The sequence below is a fragment of the Podarcis tiliguerta genome, assembly GCF_965153285.1.
Source record: "Podarcis tiliguerta genome assembly, chromosome: 8".
Classification (NCBI taxonomy): Eukaryota; Metazoa; Chordata; class Lepidosauria; order Squamata; family Lacertidae; genus Podarcis; species Podarcis tiliguerta.
Window position 1 is genome coordinate 59,353,208 of NC_139541.1, and position 16,862 is coordinate 59,370,069.

Here is a 16,862-nt window from a genome sequence, read left to right on the forward strand (position 1 = left end):
GTAGGATGTGTGTTTTAAATGTATGGTGTGTACATCCCCTTTGGGGATGTTTCTTAATGTAGTCATTTCTAGGCTTCTCACTGAACCAAAGGAATTTTGTCTGTGTGTGGAACCCAACTCTCTGGTACTTCCAGCACTGGGCCCTGAATCCGCCATCTTGTCACAACTTTCTCTGACACTTGTTTCCAGTATCCATATAATTGTTGGCAGTGGCTGGTAACTTTATGGACCAGAACAGTGGTTTATAATTATAATTATTTATTAAATTTGTATATCGCCCTTCATCCATAGATCTCAGGGTGGTTCACAACATAAAAATAATAAAATACATAATACAAACAAGAACAAGAACAAACCAATAACCCGCCTGCCCCTCCCACAACTCATTTAAAAGGGCATTGGATCTTAATCATCCCAGGGCCTGGTTGAAGAGGAACATTTTCACCTGGTGATTGGTTTGTTTGTTTGTTATTTATTTATTATTATTCAACAAAAAGGAGGCTTACGTAAGCGGTTGAACATTCTGACAATTTTGGATGTGGCAGAAGATCTGATTAGTGCCTTTATCCCTCACAAGTTTGTTTCTTTGCTTTGAGCCTAAAAGAATGACAAATTTAATATACCTGAGGAAAAAGCTAGTGGGCAAAGAAGAATGGCAAGATAGTGGTGGTTGCTGTTCGTTTCTGATGCCATTGACTTAAAAAAACAACCCGGTAGTTATGAAACAGTGGACTGCAATTAGTTTGTACATTGCATTGTATGAACAAGGCCGGGACAGGCAGTATGTGAGTGGCCCAGCACGTGCTTTGCATGTAAAAGGTCCCAGGGCTAGGAGAGATCCGTGTCTGAAACCCTAGAGAGCTGCTCAGTCAGTGCAGTAGACAATACTGCAGCTAGAAGAACCAATGTCCTGATGTAGCAGAAGGCATCTCCCAACACAAGCAGCTTTCTTGTGAACAGGGGACACTCTAGAGACCCTAGAGTGCGCAGGCAACACTGAGATGAATGGACCAAACTCCTGACTTCCTTCACTTCTTTGCTTCTGTGGGTGAGGCTCCCTCTCCTTTGGAGTCAGAGCATTTTCTAAGTGTGACTGCAGACTTCTGCTTTATGTATCAGGATTTCTATAGGTTGTGTGAGTGTTCAGATTTGAGAAAGTGCAAGTAAGAGGAGACATGATGTGGAGGTATGTGAGCATATGCATGGCATGAAGAAATTGCACAGATAAAAAGGTTTCCTCCCTCTGTCTTAACCCTAGAACCTGTAGACATTCAATTGAAGCTGAATGTTGGAAGATTCAGGACAAATATAACAAAGTACTTATTCATGCAGCATGAATTATGGAATTCAGTCTCGCGGGAGGCAACCATGGCCACCAACCTGGACAAATTCATGGAGAGTAAGGTTATCAATGGCTTCTAACTATGATGGCTATGCTCTGACTCTGTGGTCGAGACAGTATGTTTATAAATACCAGTTACTGGTAACCACAGAAAGGGAGAGTGCTCTTCTGATTAGGCCCTGCTTGCAGGTTTCACACAGACCTATGGTTGACCACTGTGGGAGCAGGATGCTGGACTATCCAGGAGACTCTTTATGTTCTTACATGTGAAGCCAACAATGTCCATAGCCTATTTAGCACATAGGCAAGGGGAACCTATGGCCCTCTGGATGTTGCTGTTGGACTTCCAACTCCCATTAGACCAACCAGCTTGCACAGTGGTCAGCGATACAGGGCCTTGTAGTTCAGCAACACTTGGAGGATCACAGGTTTCCTGGTTCAGTGTATTGCCCACAAAAAACATGGGTAACAAACAATACAATTCTCCATCTGGTATCACCGATAGGTCTTTCTGAGCCACCATTTGGATGGATAGTGATTACCTTACATTTCCTAGCAGCCTAAATTATGCTTTGTAAATAGGACAGGCTTCTTACCCTAACAGCAAGCAGCTCCTGACTGATTTGCTCAAAGCTGAATCCAAGATGGCCCCCAGTCCACTTACGGGGTTTTTTGAGAGAGCAGCTGCCTCTCGTTGTCAGTCTCTGGCCTGTTCAGCAGTCTGCCTCCCCCTCCCCCCCGTTCACATGGGAGATTTCCTCTCCTTCCATGGGAGTCATTTCCCTGCTTTTTTTTACCGGTGCATTAATGGACCCCTTTGGAGCTACCACCAAATCCTGGCGTATTTACCAAATGTGTTTACAATTAAACAAAAAACGCCAAACCGTCTGTAACCGTAACAAGCAGGCCCAAGTCAGCAGCAGGGCAACGGAGGGCTGGAGGTCAACGCATTGTTTACTTTAATTTCTATGAAAGCTTTTTGGGAGATTTCTCCAACTCCCCTCTTGCTTTATTAAATTCAGATGAGGCATTTGGGGAGGGTTAGGTTACAGATGGTCCGAGGAAGTTTTTAAAAAGAAAACTGAAGCTTTAACCCATTGGTGAGGAGGATGAGTCTGTCTGGATGTTTCTACACTACAATTTGGAGAGCTGGTTTGCAAATTGCTTCAGTCGCCATTGTGTCACACTGCTTAACCTCCAAGCTCCACCTGCGGGGACTGTGATCCACAGGGTCCCATCAAATGCCACTGCTCCCAAACCCTTCTGAGATGGAATCTGAGGAGGAACGAGACTGTTGGAGGAAGAGGAGGATAGATTATTCCTCTGGACTTTGGTCTTGTGGCACACATTTCTCATGTGAGAGTTTCAATGCTGCTCCCTAAGCCTACCTGTTACTTAAAGCAGGTGTGGGAAAACTTTTTCAGTCTGAGTGATGCATTCCCTTCTGAACAACCTTTCAAGGGCCACATACCAGAGGGTGGGGCCAGGGACAAAAGGTAGGCAGAGCAACGAATGCAGATTTTACCATTGTAAAGTACCATAGTATCTATGCTCACTCACCTTCAAGAAGCATTGTCTGAGTTCAAGGACACTTTCCAGAAAGAAAGAAAAAATACTCAAAAAGGGTGTGAAAAGGGGCCAATAAGGGGTATGGCCCCTGGAAGGGGACATGGCCTAGGAAGAGGCTTGAGGGCCAGATGGAGAGGCCTTGTGGGCTGCAGTTGTCCTCTGAGCCTGGGGTTTCCCACGCCTGACCTAAATCCTGCTCTGGATGAGTCAATAGGCACAAGTACACACTGTTCAATTGTGTGTACCCCCAAGCAGTGTAACCCCAAGCAGAGCAACTTGCCTTTAAATTCTTTACATTTTCAACTTTGGTAGGGGGTAGGGTGAAGAGTACAGCAGTCACCATCAGGCCTGTTCTGGTTAGGTTCAGGCAGACAATATAAATACTTAAATTTTTAAAAATGAATTAAATGTTATAGTGGTTACAGCCAGCATGGCTCCCTCCAGACTATGTTGGAGTTCCAATCCCATCATCTCTGACCATTGATCCTATTTGCTGAGACTGATGGTCCGCTGACCACCTAAGCAGGTCAATCTCCATTCATCCTGTTGGTGAAGGCAAAAGGAGAGAGAAATCAAATTCCATTCCATTGTGCCATATTCGCAGGCCGTAAGCCAGGTTTGGCAGGTTGGTAGGGTTGCCAGGTCACCCATCTTTGCATAGTGTTATGCATGGAAGCCTCAACAATCAGCTGATTGTCAGAGTTTGCCAAATGCTATGCACAGGACCTTGCAGATACAAAGATACCTACCCACACCTGACACCATATATGGCATCAGGCTTAGGGCAGGTGGGTTCATCAAAATGGCTTCACCTGTCAAATGAGGAGGCCTACCTTACACCAATGAGGAAGAGTTTATAAGGACTAGCAGCAGGAGACATCTATTGGATGTGTACCTTGCTTGTGTGCTCCCCAGGGTTATCTTTCTGCCCTGACTTTCTCTGACCCATAAGAAAGGGCCCCATTATTACTGAATTCTGGTTTTTATAATACTTTTCCTGGTTTTTATGTTGCACCTGTTTTTATGACACTGCTTTATTACATTTTTATATACCACTTAGATTTTTAAATATGAGGTTTATAAATGCTTTTAGATGAACGAATAAGCAATAAAAAAAATGTGGGAACCCTGGCATGCTGGACTGAATGGACCAGTAAAGTTTGGTCTGGCATGGTTCTGCTGACATCCTTGCTTTCTGCAAGTTGCTGGCTCCTATTTTTTTTTTAAAAAACGGCAAAGCCGGTTAATCTCTACTGCAGCTGATATGAGTTGTAGAGTTAGTCTGGAGCCCTGAAGAGCCAGCCAGAGGATGAGTTAGGCAGCTTTCATGCAACATCCCACCCCTCCGATTTGGTGGTTTTGCCCTCGTGTCTTGTGCCTGGCCATCTTCCCCTTCAAAGCTTCCCTCACATGCGGGACTGGTTAGGCCTCGATTATTCATCCTTCCTGACGGAAAAAGGTTAGAGCAACAGGCTCTTGTGACACATGCCGACGTCATCAGGCTGGGGAGTGGGGTCTTGAGGCCTCTGCTGGGAACAATTTTGTTCAAAGGCTGTGGCACATTGGGCTAGATTGGTTAACAGAAAACACAACAGATGAAAAGCAGGTTGCTGGCGGGAGAGGAGCATGGGCAGTTACTTGCACGAACCCTGGATCAGATATTGAGCTGAGCTGTTATCTCTAGCGCATAGCAAATAGCATGCCTGAATGTCAGGGACTCCAGGTATTTGATCTCGGCAGAGGTTGCCAGATCAAAATTGCAATAAATGGAAAGGGCATTCTGGATTACTCTGGGTTTACTGGGAGCACTGATGTTCTGAAATAACCATGAGAGGGAAGGTACCAGCATAGCCTATCAAAGTTTGCCACCGTTGTTGTGTCAACATCCAGCTGGGTTTCAGGCCCAGTTCAAGGTGCTGGTTTGAGCTTTTAAAGCCCAAATGAGATCTGCTTCTATCAGAAAATGCCTCTCCCCATGAATGACTTGCTAGGATGAAAAGCGGAGGCTGCTGAATCGGTTGCAGGGATGACCTGGACTTTCCCATTTACTATTCCCACAGCTGTCAAATGAGGTCTTCTGCCCATTGCTCTTAATTGTAATGAAATAACCCACAGCACACTTTGGACAGAATCAGCAGGGTGTTGTTTGTTTGGGGCAATAATGCATTTTAAAAATTAAAAATAAAACCTTGCTCCCCGCTTGCTTTTTGCACTGTATTTTTACCAGGGTTATCAACTGGTTAAAGAATTTTATAAGTGTGTTGTTATTGTTATTAAATGTATGTTGCTTGCTACATAAATAAACAGCACAGGCTGCTATCCTATACAAACTTTGGGGGAAGTTACTTTTGTAGGGCTTACTTTTGAATAGACCATGTATAGCACTGTACTGTTAATCAACTTTCAGGTAGGTAGCCGTGTTGGTATGACGCAGTTGAAATAAATGAAAAATTGTCCAGTAGCACTTTAGAGACCAACTAAGTTTGTTCTGCTTTTGTGTGCATGCACACTTCTTCAGATGCACATGATGAAAGCTTATACCCAGAACAAACGTAGTTGGTCTCTAAGGTGCTACTGGACAATTTTTTTGTTAATCAACTTCTAAGATCGTCTAGTGCGTTAGACTGTCAGACCAGGACTAGGGGTTCTCATCTCCAGAGCTATGAAGTTCAACTTAGACTATTTACTATCTCTCAACCTAAACTGCCTACAGGGTTGTAGTGAGGATGAAACAGGAGAGAATTGTGAGAATTTATGCTCTTGGGCATTTTGTAAGTCACTTAAGAGACTTCTTGTGTAGAAAGCAGATGATACTTTGCAATAAAAATAACAACGCAATTATAAAATTTGCTTCAATGTCCTCCAAGTGAACACAAAAGGCCTCTTTATCTCCACTTCCTATGTGGCTTCTCATGTGACCAGACACTCCTGTGCCCCAAATTCTTTTACAGAATTTTGGTCTTCTTCCAGCATCTCCCTTTTCTCATTTCAAGTTGACAAGAAGCCTCCGGGGCACAGAGCAGTGATAAGAGACCCTTTTAAGATTATACTATCTGTGGGGATGGCAGTGGGTATGAGGAAGGGTGTGGGACACATGAAGGAATGGGCGAGTGATACAGATTCGCCCTGAGCTTACATATGAGGCTGTCTTATATATATTTTTTATTTTATTCATTTAAAGTGTTTATAGCCCACCCTTCATCAATACAGATACCAGGGTGGGGTACAGAACAGAAAGAAAAAAAACTACCACCCATTTGCCCTTGTAGATTTCAGCAGGTAAGAGAACAGGGACAAAAGTGGAATTAGTTGGCTCTACCTATCACTACTATGAGTTTGACCAAACTGCAGGAGGCAGTGGAAGACAGGAGTGCCTGGTGTGCTCGGGTCCATGGGGTCACGAAGAGTCGGGCACGACTAAACGACAACAACACCTATCACTGGCTCTGGTTCTGCCTACTGTTGGGTCTCCCTGCCTTCCATCCTACCAGTCCCAATGGGCACCAGCCACCACTGCTGCCTGGATATGGCTCTCCAAGGCCTTGGGCAAGTATCATGCCACACCCTGCAAACTCAGAACGATCCACTGTATTGGAAAGGTTGGCAATTGAACTTGCGACTTTCTGCAAGGAAAGCATGTGCTCCACCTCTGAGCTACAGCACTTCCCCATAACTGATGACCAACAGTACTTACAGTAATTCTCACTCCAGTACACCCAAAGAGTGGCACAGCTGCTTAGGCACTTACAGCTTAGAACCCTAAAATGAATTCAAACCTGATTACCTCCCTTGGCTTCTACCCACACTGCAGGGAGCTCATTTTTGTGAGGGTGTTCAGAATAGTCTGAGATTATGAAGGGCCTTCCCATATCTGGCCAAAGACTCAGTCCACCACCCTTTTCTCACAGCAGCCAACAGGAAGACCACAAGCAAGACTTAGATGCCCCTCCTGGTCCTTTCCAATTCTGTGAGTGCTACCACACTCTTCCACTCCTATATCCCTGGCACTGAATCAGACTATTGATCTATCTAGCTCAGAGGTCTACACTAGGTGTGGGGAACCTTTGACCTTCCATAGGATGCTGAACTACAACTCCCATCAGCCCTAGCAAGCATGGCCAATGGCCAAAGATGGTGGGAGTCACAGTTCAGCAATATCTGGCCAAAGGTCTACACCAGTGATGACCAAACTTGGCCCTCCAGCTGTTTTGGGACTACAACTCCCATCATCCGTAGCTAACAGGACCAGTGGTCAGGGATGATTGGAACTGTAGTTCCAAAACATCTGGAGGGCCACGTTTGCCCATCACTGGTCTACACTGACCTTCAGCAGCTCTTCAGGATTTCAGATGGGCCCAGTACCTGGAGATGCCAGGGGTTGAATCAAGGAGTGTTTACATGTAAAGCAGATGCTCCACCACTGAACCACAACCCTCCCCCATGGTACTCACGCCCTCTGATATTGGAGAGGTGTGTGTGTGTGTGTGTATATACACACACACATACATACATACATACAGACAGACACACACACACATGTATACACTCATGCACAAGTGTACACATACATAGCATTCAATCTCGTGTATAAGTTGAAATCATCATCATCATCATCATCCCCGCGGCCCGGCTTTCCCCGGCACACTCTGAGTCGGTCCACCGCAGATAGTTTTGCCATGTGATTTACCCGTGTCTGTCGACCAAGAGAAGCCGTAGTGGTTATTTACGCACGTTGGCGCTCCTCTCGTTTAGCGGCCAGAATGCCAGCAGCAGGACGGTTCCGCCCCCAAATAGTCCCACCTTCTTTCCCACTCGCATTCTCTACACGCTAGTTGGGGTCGTGTGAATTGGCCCGGGCAGGCGGCGGGTGTGTGTGGGGGGGGGGAGGCGCTAGCTAGTCTTCCGGAAACCAGTCCAGCACTGGTCTTGGGCCCTCTCTGGCTGCGGACGGAGGAGGTGCTGTGGCGGCGCTGCCTTGCTGTCGTGCTCCCAAGCGGCGGTCCTGTGTGGCTGCAGAGCGCGCCATTCACAGCTCGGCCGCCGAGCTCTCTCCTCCTCCCGCTGCGTGCCAGCAGTACCAGCAGCAGCAGCAACCTTGCCTGCTCTAGGAAGCGGGCAGCCCGTGACGCTTTCCTGCTTCATTGCCTAATGCGATTTCCGTTCTCCAGCAGCTCAGCGGCAAGAGACGCAGACTGAAACACCCCCACCCCTCCCCACTGATTTTCTGCAAGGCTCTAGCGGTGAGTGCCGGTTACATGCCTGGTTATAGCAAGCGAGAAAGCTGCGAGGGGCTGGCGCACTGACACACACAGAGCGGCGGGGTGGTGGTGGTGGTTGCAACCAGATCCCCTTCGGTGCCAAAGCTGGGACAAAACTGCATCATTTCCCCTGTTTGTTGCTTGTGAAGGGATTTTTGCAGCAACGACCGTCCCTTTCTGCGCAACCACTTGCGTTTGGCAGGATGCCAGATGGACGCCCCCGCTCCTTCGCTGAATTCGTGTGTGTAAAGTTAAACAATGTGGGATCGAGAGAGTATTAGGACCGGTGTGTTTGTGTGTGGAGACAAAACTGCTACAAGCTTAGGAGGTATTTAGGTGCAGGGGTGGAAAATGCCCAGACTCCCCTTAGACTGTGTATAGCAGGGTGAGGGAAGCTGTGCCCCTCCAGATGGGGACTCCGACTCCCATCATTCCCTGATCACTGGCAAGGTTTATGAGCTGGACTCCAGCAACATATGGAGGGCCACAAGTTCCCCATCCTTGCTGAGCAGCAGCCTTTGCCAGTCTGGTGCCCTCCAGATGTAGCTGGACTCCAGCTCCCATCACCATATGGGGCTGGCTGGGGCTGATGGGAGTTGTAGACCAACAACATCTGGAGGGTACTAGGTTGGCAAAAACTGCTGTATGGGAATCAGCTGTGCTGCAGCTGAGTAGCAGAGGCTCTCTGTTTATAGGCCTCATCACCCTCTGTTCAGTTGTTTAGTTTGTCCATGAGTTGCCCAGTGTTCATTTTGCAACCTCCAGGCCACCCCAGGCCCCCAAACCTACTGCCTTTCCCTTGTTTGGCCTGTAATCTGCCTAAAGTCATGTAAATACTTTGGGTTGGTGAACTAAATTGTTTTTACAATGGTGGTGCATGAAGGCAAGCAGGAATATCTCTGCACCCCATCAGCCTGCAGAAGATGCTCTGAGAAACAGGTCACTGGCCGCTTAAAAATTATTACCAGCTCTTGGTCAAAGAGTGGGGAACCTGTGTGTCTCTTGGTGTTGTTGTGCTCCAACTCTTAATGCCCCTGCCAGCATGGCCCGTGGTCAGGGATGATGGGAGTTGTAAGTCAGCAAAAACATTAGAGAGCCATGAGCCCCACCCTGCCCCAGCTGTAGGTGAATTCCATCTCCACTGTCTGTCTGTCTGTCAAAAGTCACAGCCAACAGCCTCTCTTCAAGTCACGTTGTAGGTGTTTTATTTTTTTGAAAAAATATATTGCATGCTACCGCCAGGGTTTGCCAAAGTTCCACAGCCTGAGGCAATGACATTGCTGGGGTGCAAATTTGGAAGGAGCAGAGAAAGAAAGAAAGAAACCAAACTGTGAGTGTCCTCTGCAGATGTGTGCCTTATCACAGCCTCTCAAAATGGTTTACCACCCAATTGTGACTTGTGGGGTTTCAGCTGAGGGCTGTTTCACACATGGCACAGACCAGGAGATGGGGAACCTGTGGCTCGCCAGATGTTGTTGGGCTTCGGCTCCCATCAACTCTGACCATTGGCCATGTTAGCAGATTGGAGTCCCACAACATCTGGAGGCCACAGGTTCCCCATTCTTGACGTAGTCCAAGAAAGGCCCTTAGTGATGGAAGCTATGCTCTGCCCACATGGTCAGAGGTATTATGCTTCTGAATACAAGTTGCTGGAAACTGCAAGAAGGGGGAGCACTTTTGTGCTCAAGTCCTGCTTGCAGGTTTCCCACAGGCACCTGATTGGCCACTGTGAGAAGAAGATGCTGGACTAGATGGGCCATTGGCCTGATCCAGCAGGCTCTGCTTATGTTCTTACATGGATGTGACCTGCGTGTGGGTTACACATTTTGTTCCTATATTTCTCTCTCTTACTCTCTTTTCCCCAGCTGGGAGGGTGCACAGATGTTCGCCATGTGTCAGCCAGAGATACCCATTAACCCGCTGTTCAATGAGGCAAAGGGGAACTCTCAACTGGACACTGTTTACCTTGGTGGAAGGGACTGTCGGCCAGATACAAACCTCAATTTCATGGGCAAGGAGGCCTATGACACCAATGAGAACTGGAGCCAGTGCACGCCAGGGGAATCGGAGCAGCGAGGAGGGAACAATGAACCTGAGGCATCTGATAACCAAATAGTGCTTATGCAGAGGCAAATTGCAATGAGCCAACCACAGGATGTCCCCCAGGGCTTGAAGTCCGGTGGCATGTCCTTTGCCTCTGAAGAAGAAGAGGAGGAGGAAGAAGAAGAAGAGGACGAAGAGGACATCCGCAGACCTCCAGAAGGAGCAGAAGTCAATGACCCAGAGCACGAGAAGGTGGTGACCAAGGAGAGGATAAAAGAAAGGAAGCTGGCCAGCTCCCCTTTAGAAGACAATGGTTATGCCAGCAGTTCCCTAAGCATTGATAGTCCTGACAGTGGGGCAGCCAGTGCTTGGGACATGCTTGCTGTTGCCACTGAAGACTGGAAGGGTCATGGAGAACCATGTTCCGCTGCTGAAGCTGAGCCAGAGAACTCTCCTCCTAGTTCCGAGACCCTCTTCCCAGCACTGGCTGAGGCTTTCCGCAATCTTCAGGACAAGAAGAAGTTCAAGGAGCAGGAGAAAGAGAAGCACCATGTCCACTTGGTGATGTATCGTCGCCTGGCTTTACTCCGCTGGATCCGCAGCCTCCAGCAGAAGGTGGTTGACCAGCAAAACCGGCTGCAGGAGAGCTTTGACACCATCTTGGACAACCGCAAGGAACTCATTCGATGTGTCCAGCAAGGCATGGGTTACGCCAAGAACCCAGCTCAGGCAGAGTTTTAAAGGACATGACACGCATTCGCACTTTTCTCTTTCTGTGGGCCCTTCAGTCCTTAGCTTGGTCACACAAGCGAGGTGCCTACAGATTTCCATATTTGCATGGGTGGGAGACTTGTGCTTTTTAAAATGTTTGATGTTCCTCCTGTGGTATACCAGAGCATCAGTAGCCCACTGAGCATGGGCATCTTGAGCCCAGCACATGGCCCATATTATTTACAAGTAGATGCAACTTTTCAGCTTGTTTCACTCTTCATTTTGGTGCATGGCTTTTCTTGGTGAAATACAAACACAGTGGATAGCAAAATGGAATACAGAGAATCTGATCCTATGACAAGGTCTCAAGAACATGAATAAAAGCTGGGAAAGACATTGGCATATATGCCTTGAAGCCTGATGTCTGGGACCAGGAGAAAGGAGCTTGAAAGGGGTCAGATGCCATTGGCCTTTATGCCCTGTGTTGGAGAAAGGAACTTCAATCTGGCTCAAACCATGATACAAACAGTTTGGAGCAAAATCCTCATGATCCTGAATATCAGGTGATGCAAGACAGCCAATCCTGATATGTTGCCCGCTGCAGCTTCTAGATCTGTTGCATTCCCTGAGTCTGAGCTACTTATTTTTCTAAGTGAAGCCAGAAGGCTACCCCACTGTGCTTCCAGGTTGTTTTCCTGCTTCCTGCCTTCTACACCGTCTCCTGGTCATTTCCCTGTCATACAATCATAGAATTCTAGAGTTTCATTTAGTCTAACCGACCACAATGCAGGCATCACAGCTAAAGAATCACTGACAGATGGCCATCCAACCTCTGTTTAAAAACCTTCAGTGAAGGACAGTTCACCACCATCTGAAGCAGTCCGTTCCACTGTTGAACAGAATTTACTGTCAGGAAGTTCTTCCTAATGTTTAGTTGGAATCTCCTTTCTTGTAATTTGAACCTCTGGAGCAGCAAAAAACAAGCTTGCTCCATCTTCCTTTTGTACTTGTCAACTGCAGAAATAGTGTTGTTGGTTCTGTTTCCCATCCAGGTCCAAGCTATCTGTCCTATTCCATTTCCTATTCTGCTTCCAGGTACCTCCAGCATATTCACGCACTGCTGATCCTGCTAGCACTAAAAACAAGGTGCCCGGAACGAAAAAAAAGCATGGAGAGATTTAGAATGATCAGAAAATGTGGCTAGTTCTCATGATTATTTTTCTGCTTTTTATTTTTTATATAACCATTGTTGATTCCGTCCCTGCTGCTGCCCCAGTTAGTGTGGGTTGACTTTGCATGCACAGGATATTGCTTTTGTTCATAGATTACCGGTAGCATGTGTCCCAAAAAAACCCTCACATGCAAACTACCCCAAAGTTGTTAAGCTTTCCGATTCTGCGCCAATCCTTGAGGATGTGCTGAACCATTTCACAAGTGTGAATCTACAGATTCAAATGCATAATTGCATTGTCTGTAAAAACTGCACCTTTTATGGATTTTGATCCTGTAAGACAACATTCTTGTGACAGAATACTGGCTTTCTGCTTGCAAGATGTCTTATTTAAGTTTTAAAAGCATTTATATTTTGCATTTCCTCTAGTGGAAATAAGAGCTAAAATACAACCCTGGTGGTCTAGGCTTTTAGGGCTATTGCTCTAAATGTTTTCTCTAAATAAATTAAACCAAATCAATATTTTTGCTTTGCACCAAAAGGAAAGTTGTTCTCAAGAAATATTCTGGACTAATGTCCAGAGGTTCATTATTGTTATGATTGTTGCTATGTTTTGGGAAGGTGTCAGTCCAGTTGCACAACTGCAAAAGCACGCAGTGTTGGATCTTGTTGGTGAACAATGACTGTCACATGGCTCAAGGCTTATGAAAACTGGGAGTGTGCAGCCAGCTGGAGCGTGTCCAAAGCAGCAGGTTCCTGCCCACCTTGCATGTGTCTGAAGCCAAATGGTTTTTAATAAAACAGGTTGAATACGTCTAGCCTGCTATAAGAATGGACAAGACACTGTCTCTCCAGTTGAAATCTTTTGTAATGTTTGCAGACCTACCAGTCCCATCTGGTCCAAATGGTGTCAGGTGCAGTACAGTGATCTGGCAAGGAGGGAAGTTGCTTCTTCCTGGCTGTCTTTCCAACTATTATAACTTTTTGGGTCTTGAATATTTTCACTGCTGTTGTCCAATATATTAAGGTTGGGCTTGTTTTTTTAAAGCTGTCAGGGCTGGAACAGCTGTCACCTAGTCAAATATTTCCAGTGGACCAACCTTGGTCAGAAACTGTCAAACGTTTCGAGGTGCTAAATATTTGCACTGGAAAAGAGTAAGCTGTAGTGCAATGGGATTTCCCCCTTTTTCCTCTGCATGCACGCCATCCCCAATTCTGCTCTGAAGGATTGGGGGAAAAACCAGAACAGATTTAAGAGGCACCTGCGGTGCTGCAGGGAGAAGACGGGGAGAACATTCTGTTGCACAAGGAGAAGTCCTGCTGAAACATTGTCCTTGTCACTACGTTGAATACAACACTTCATGTTTAAGTGCCCTGTGGTCTGGAAAGTGGGCTCACCTGCATGGACTTTTGTTGCACTTAGAAGTAGCCACCTCCTGCCCCCTTCTCTCTTGAGAGGCTTGGTCCTCTCACATCCCTCTCTGTCTAGCTTCTGCTGCTGGAACATATGCTCTTACCTGTGGCCCTCCAGATGTTGTATCTAGTGGATAGGATAACAGGAGCACAGGCTTCCTCTCCCATGACTGTAACTATTTGGGCATCAGTTGGTAATATTGAACTTGAGAACTGCCTAAGGGTTTTGTTTTGTTGCTGTTGTTTTGTAGACTGATGAAAATCCAACCTTAACATGAAAGCATCTCCCATAATCGAACCTGTCTTTGGACCAAGTCCATAGGGTTGTATCCAACATTAGCCATACTTGGTGGAGACCCAGTTGAATGAATGGGCATGATAAACTTAGGTCCATTAATTTCAATAGGTCTATTCTGAATAGAACTTAGTTGGATACAATCCCTAGTCCTTAAGATGCATTCGTGTTTAAAGCTGCTACCCCACTGACCTTTGTTTAAATTATATTCAAGTTTTACTTGTTACATGCAGAGTATTTTTTTGAATGTCACGTGTTTACTTTTAGACTTTTTAAAAAATGCAGATAGCTCTATTTATAGTATATATATATCTATGTATTTTAAACAACTGGTGCCATATCAAGAAACTCAAATCCTTGGGTTGGGTTGAGGTGAGAATGAGTCTCAACTCTGATGTTTTATCAGGCTGAAGAGAATGAAGATTATGCGTCCAACATCAAAGACAAGAGGGATTTTGATGTGAAATGTATGTTACTGTTGTGTATTTTTTTACAGAATGAATTTATTGCATAGTATAACATATTTATATCAGGAGACTGGATTAGTGGCATGAATTAGCATTACTACCTGGGAGTATTTGTTGTTATTTGCAATCAGTAATGCAAATTAGGAACAATACTGCACATGTCACCAAAAGATGAAAAGAAAATTCAGTTCTAATTATGGGCAAAACATTATTATTATTATTTACTTTTAAACCACCCTTTTACCTATAGGATCCCAGGGTGGTTTACAAAACAGATAAAATACAACATCACAGAACAATATTTAAATAGCTAAAAACCTTCTTACCAAAACTCAAAAATGACAATGTGATACATTCCATACTGCAAGTGTTTGTTCTGAGCAAAATAATCCACAAGACCCTAAAGTGAGAACTTGCTGTTCATTCCCTGGGGAAGGCATTTGAATGTAGAGCTCTAGGACATGCTCATATATGGCCATATTGTGGTGGCTGGAGCACCAAAAAGTTTGCCTCTAATGCTAGAAGCTGCTGGGAGCAGAAGCTGCATTTTTAAAATGGGATTTCTGCACTGATTAGGATCACTCTGTTGTGGGTGATGGTCCAGTCAGAAATGATGGAAGATTCTATAGCTATATGACTGCTTTAAACTGATTTAATAGTCATTCCCCTTTCCCAGTTTTTAGGGTATGGTTGGAGGGGTCACGTACAGATCTCTGGGCGCCCTACCAAACTATAATTCCCAGTGTCCATTCCTGGATGCCGCTAAACGGGTAAAAGCTTGCTATGTTTGTGGTGTAGTACAGGCTATTATGTATAAATGGGTGGTTTTTGTATGTGCAATAAGTAAGCATGTGTATTGCTTGTATGTTATTTTTCATTTAAAATAAAAACTCCACATGCCTGCTCTTTGGTTGTAGGATGTTGCATATTCTGTAAATGGAAAACAGGAAAGTGTGATACTTTTGTAGGAACATGCCTGCTGTAGAGAGGTAAAATTCACATTTGCTGCTCAACCTACCTTTGCCTCTGGGCCCACCCACCATGGGCATGTGGCCCTTCGAAGGGTTTCCAGAAAGGAATGTGGCTCTTGGGCTGAAAATGTTTCCCCATACCTGATCTGTGTGATCTCCTTTAGTGCCAGGATCGAAAGCAACGTGAAACTAGTTCAGCAATGCAAATTCAAGGGAGACTTGGTTTTTCTTGAAACATAACTGCAGCTAGTTAAGGGCCTCATGGCAAGCTGATTTTGAAACTGCAGTTTCTCAAGCAGTTTGTTATTGGGCAGACATGGTGGAATCACTTATTTCAGGGGTGGGTAGCCTGTGGCCCTCCAGATGCTGATGGACTCCAACTCCTACCATCAACCACATCCAGCCTGGCCAATAGTCAGGGTGATGGAAATTGCAGTTCAGGAATATCTGGGGAGCCACAGGCTCCCAATCTACAAGCTATTCAAAGGAATAGTCAAAAGACTGGTTGAGTACTCCCAGTTCCACACAGAATGGGAACAGTTAGAAGACACCTCTAGGCAGAGTGCAATGACCATCTCAGGCAGCCATCCTGGGGTACAGGAAGCAGTCACCTTCAACAGTCCCTCTTAAGTCTTTTCTGGCCGTTCTGCTCAATTGCCACATGGCACCATTACAATGTTGGGGTTGAACCACAAGGAGGCATGGCCAAATGTAGTAGAAAGAGATGGAAAGTAGGGCTCCAAGATTTATAGTACTTGTATGAGATTTTGTTTTTCACTGACACCACTGAATGCAGGATTGGGGGGTGGGGAGGTAAAGATACTGATAGAAATCACTCTGAAAATAGGCTACATTTATGCACAGAGCGTCAGGAGCAAATTCTTCCCTGGCTTCCAGAGAACAGTGGATACCGTGAGAAACCTTGTTCTTTCTTTAAATGAAACTCTACCCTTGGCAAATTCCAAATATAGATTGTGTGTTTGTTGGCTTTTAGCATCCTTGAATTTCAGCAGACTGAAAAAGAGGAGGAAGAGATGGGAAAACAAGGTGAAGAAAGGTTCAAATGAGTGTTTGAATAGTCTATTTAATCTCCACAAAGCCTTGGGCAGAGTCACCTTTAAGTCACGGCTCAGGTGTTTATAGGCCCCTTTAGTAAGCTACCCATCTCTCCTTGTTAACTGACAGCCCTGAGGCAGTTTGGGATAATTTAATCACTTGAGTGCTGCATACCTCTCTCAGGCCTGGATTTACTGAAGCCATCCCAGTTTCTGATTTGATCCCGGAATGTCCCACTTTTCCTTAGGACGTCCCTATTTACATTGGAGAAATGTTGGAGGGGATGCTTTTTATGGTGGTCCATTGTTTGTTACCCTGTTCTTGTATTGTTATAGTTTATTGTCAGGCAGTTTTTATTGGAGATTGCAAGCTGATCTGTGAGGGAAGTTCCTCAAAAAGTGAGGGTGTACACTTTAAAATGATAAAACAAAACAGAACATGCTTTGCCGTCAAAAAAATTTCGAGATTTTGAAGTAAGGTAAGTTATAGGAAAATGTACAGGAAAGTTTGGAATAATGCTTGCTTGTATAACTTCCCTGCAAGCATATCAGGATGAATGCTCAATA

General features: G+C 45.5%; 1 protein-coding gene and 1 long non-coding RNA gene across 2 annotated transcripts; one reads left to right on the plus strand and one right to left on the minus strand.

Annotated features, from left to right (window-relative positions):
* Positions 1–241: 241 nt before the first annotated feature.
* LOC310683407 lies at positions 242–7,187 on the minus strand. The gene is made up of 2 exons (XR_014514401.1): positions 6,346–7,187; positions 242–6,230 (listed from the first exon to the last, which is right to left on the minus strand). It is a non-coding gene; the product is annotated as an uncharacterized lncRNA (long non-coding RNA).
* A 354-nt stretch (positions 7,188–7,541) lies between these two features.
* Positions 7,542–15,175, plus strand: LOC310683402 (UPF0500 protein C1orf216 homolog). Its single transcript, XM_083453314.1, has 2 exons — positions 7,542–8,151; positions 10,035–15,175. Exon 2 carries the CDS (start codon positions 10,051–10,053, stop codon positions 10,951–10,953), a length of 903 nt encoding a protein of 300 aa, XP_083309440.1. The 5' UTR covers positions 7,542–8,151; positions 10,035–10,050; the 3' UTR covers positions 10,954–15,175.
* The last annotated feature ends 1,687 nt before the right edge of the window (positions 15,176–16,862 follow it).

Excerpts from the sequence above, each read along its gene's own strand:
- LOC310683402 (XM_083453314.1), top strand. The coding sequence starts at position 10,051 with ATGTTCGCCATGTGTCAGCCAGAGATACCCATTAACCCGCTGTTCAAT.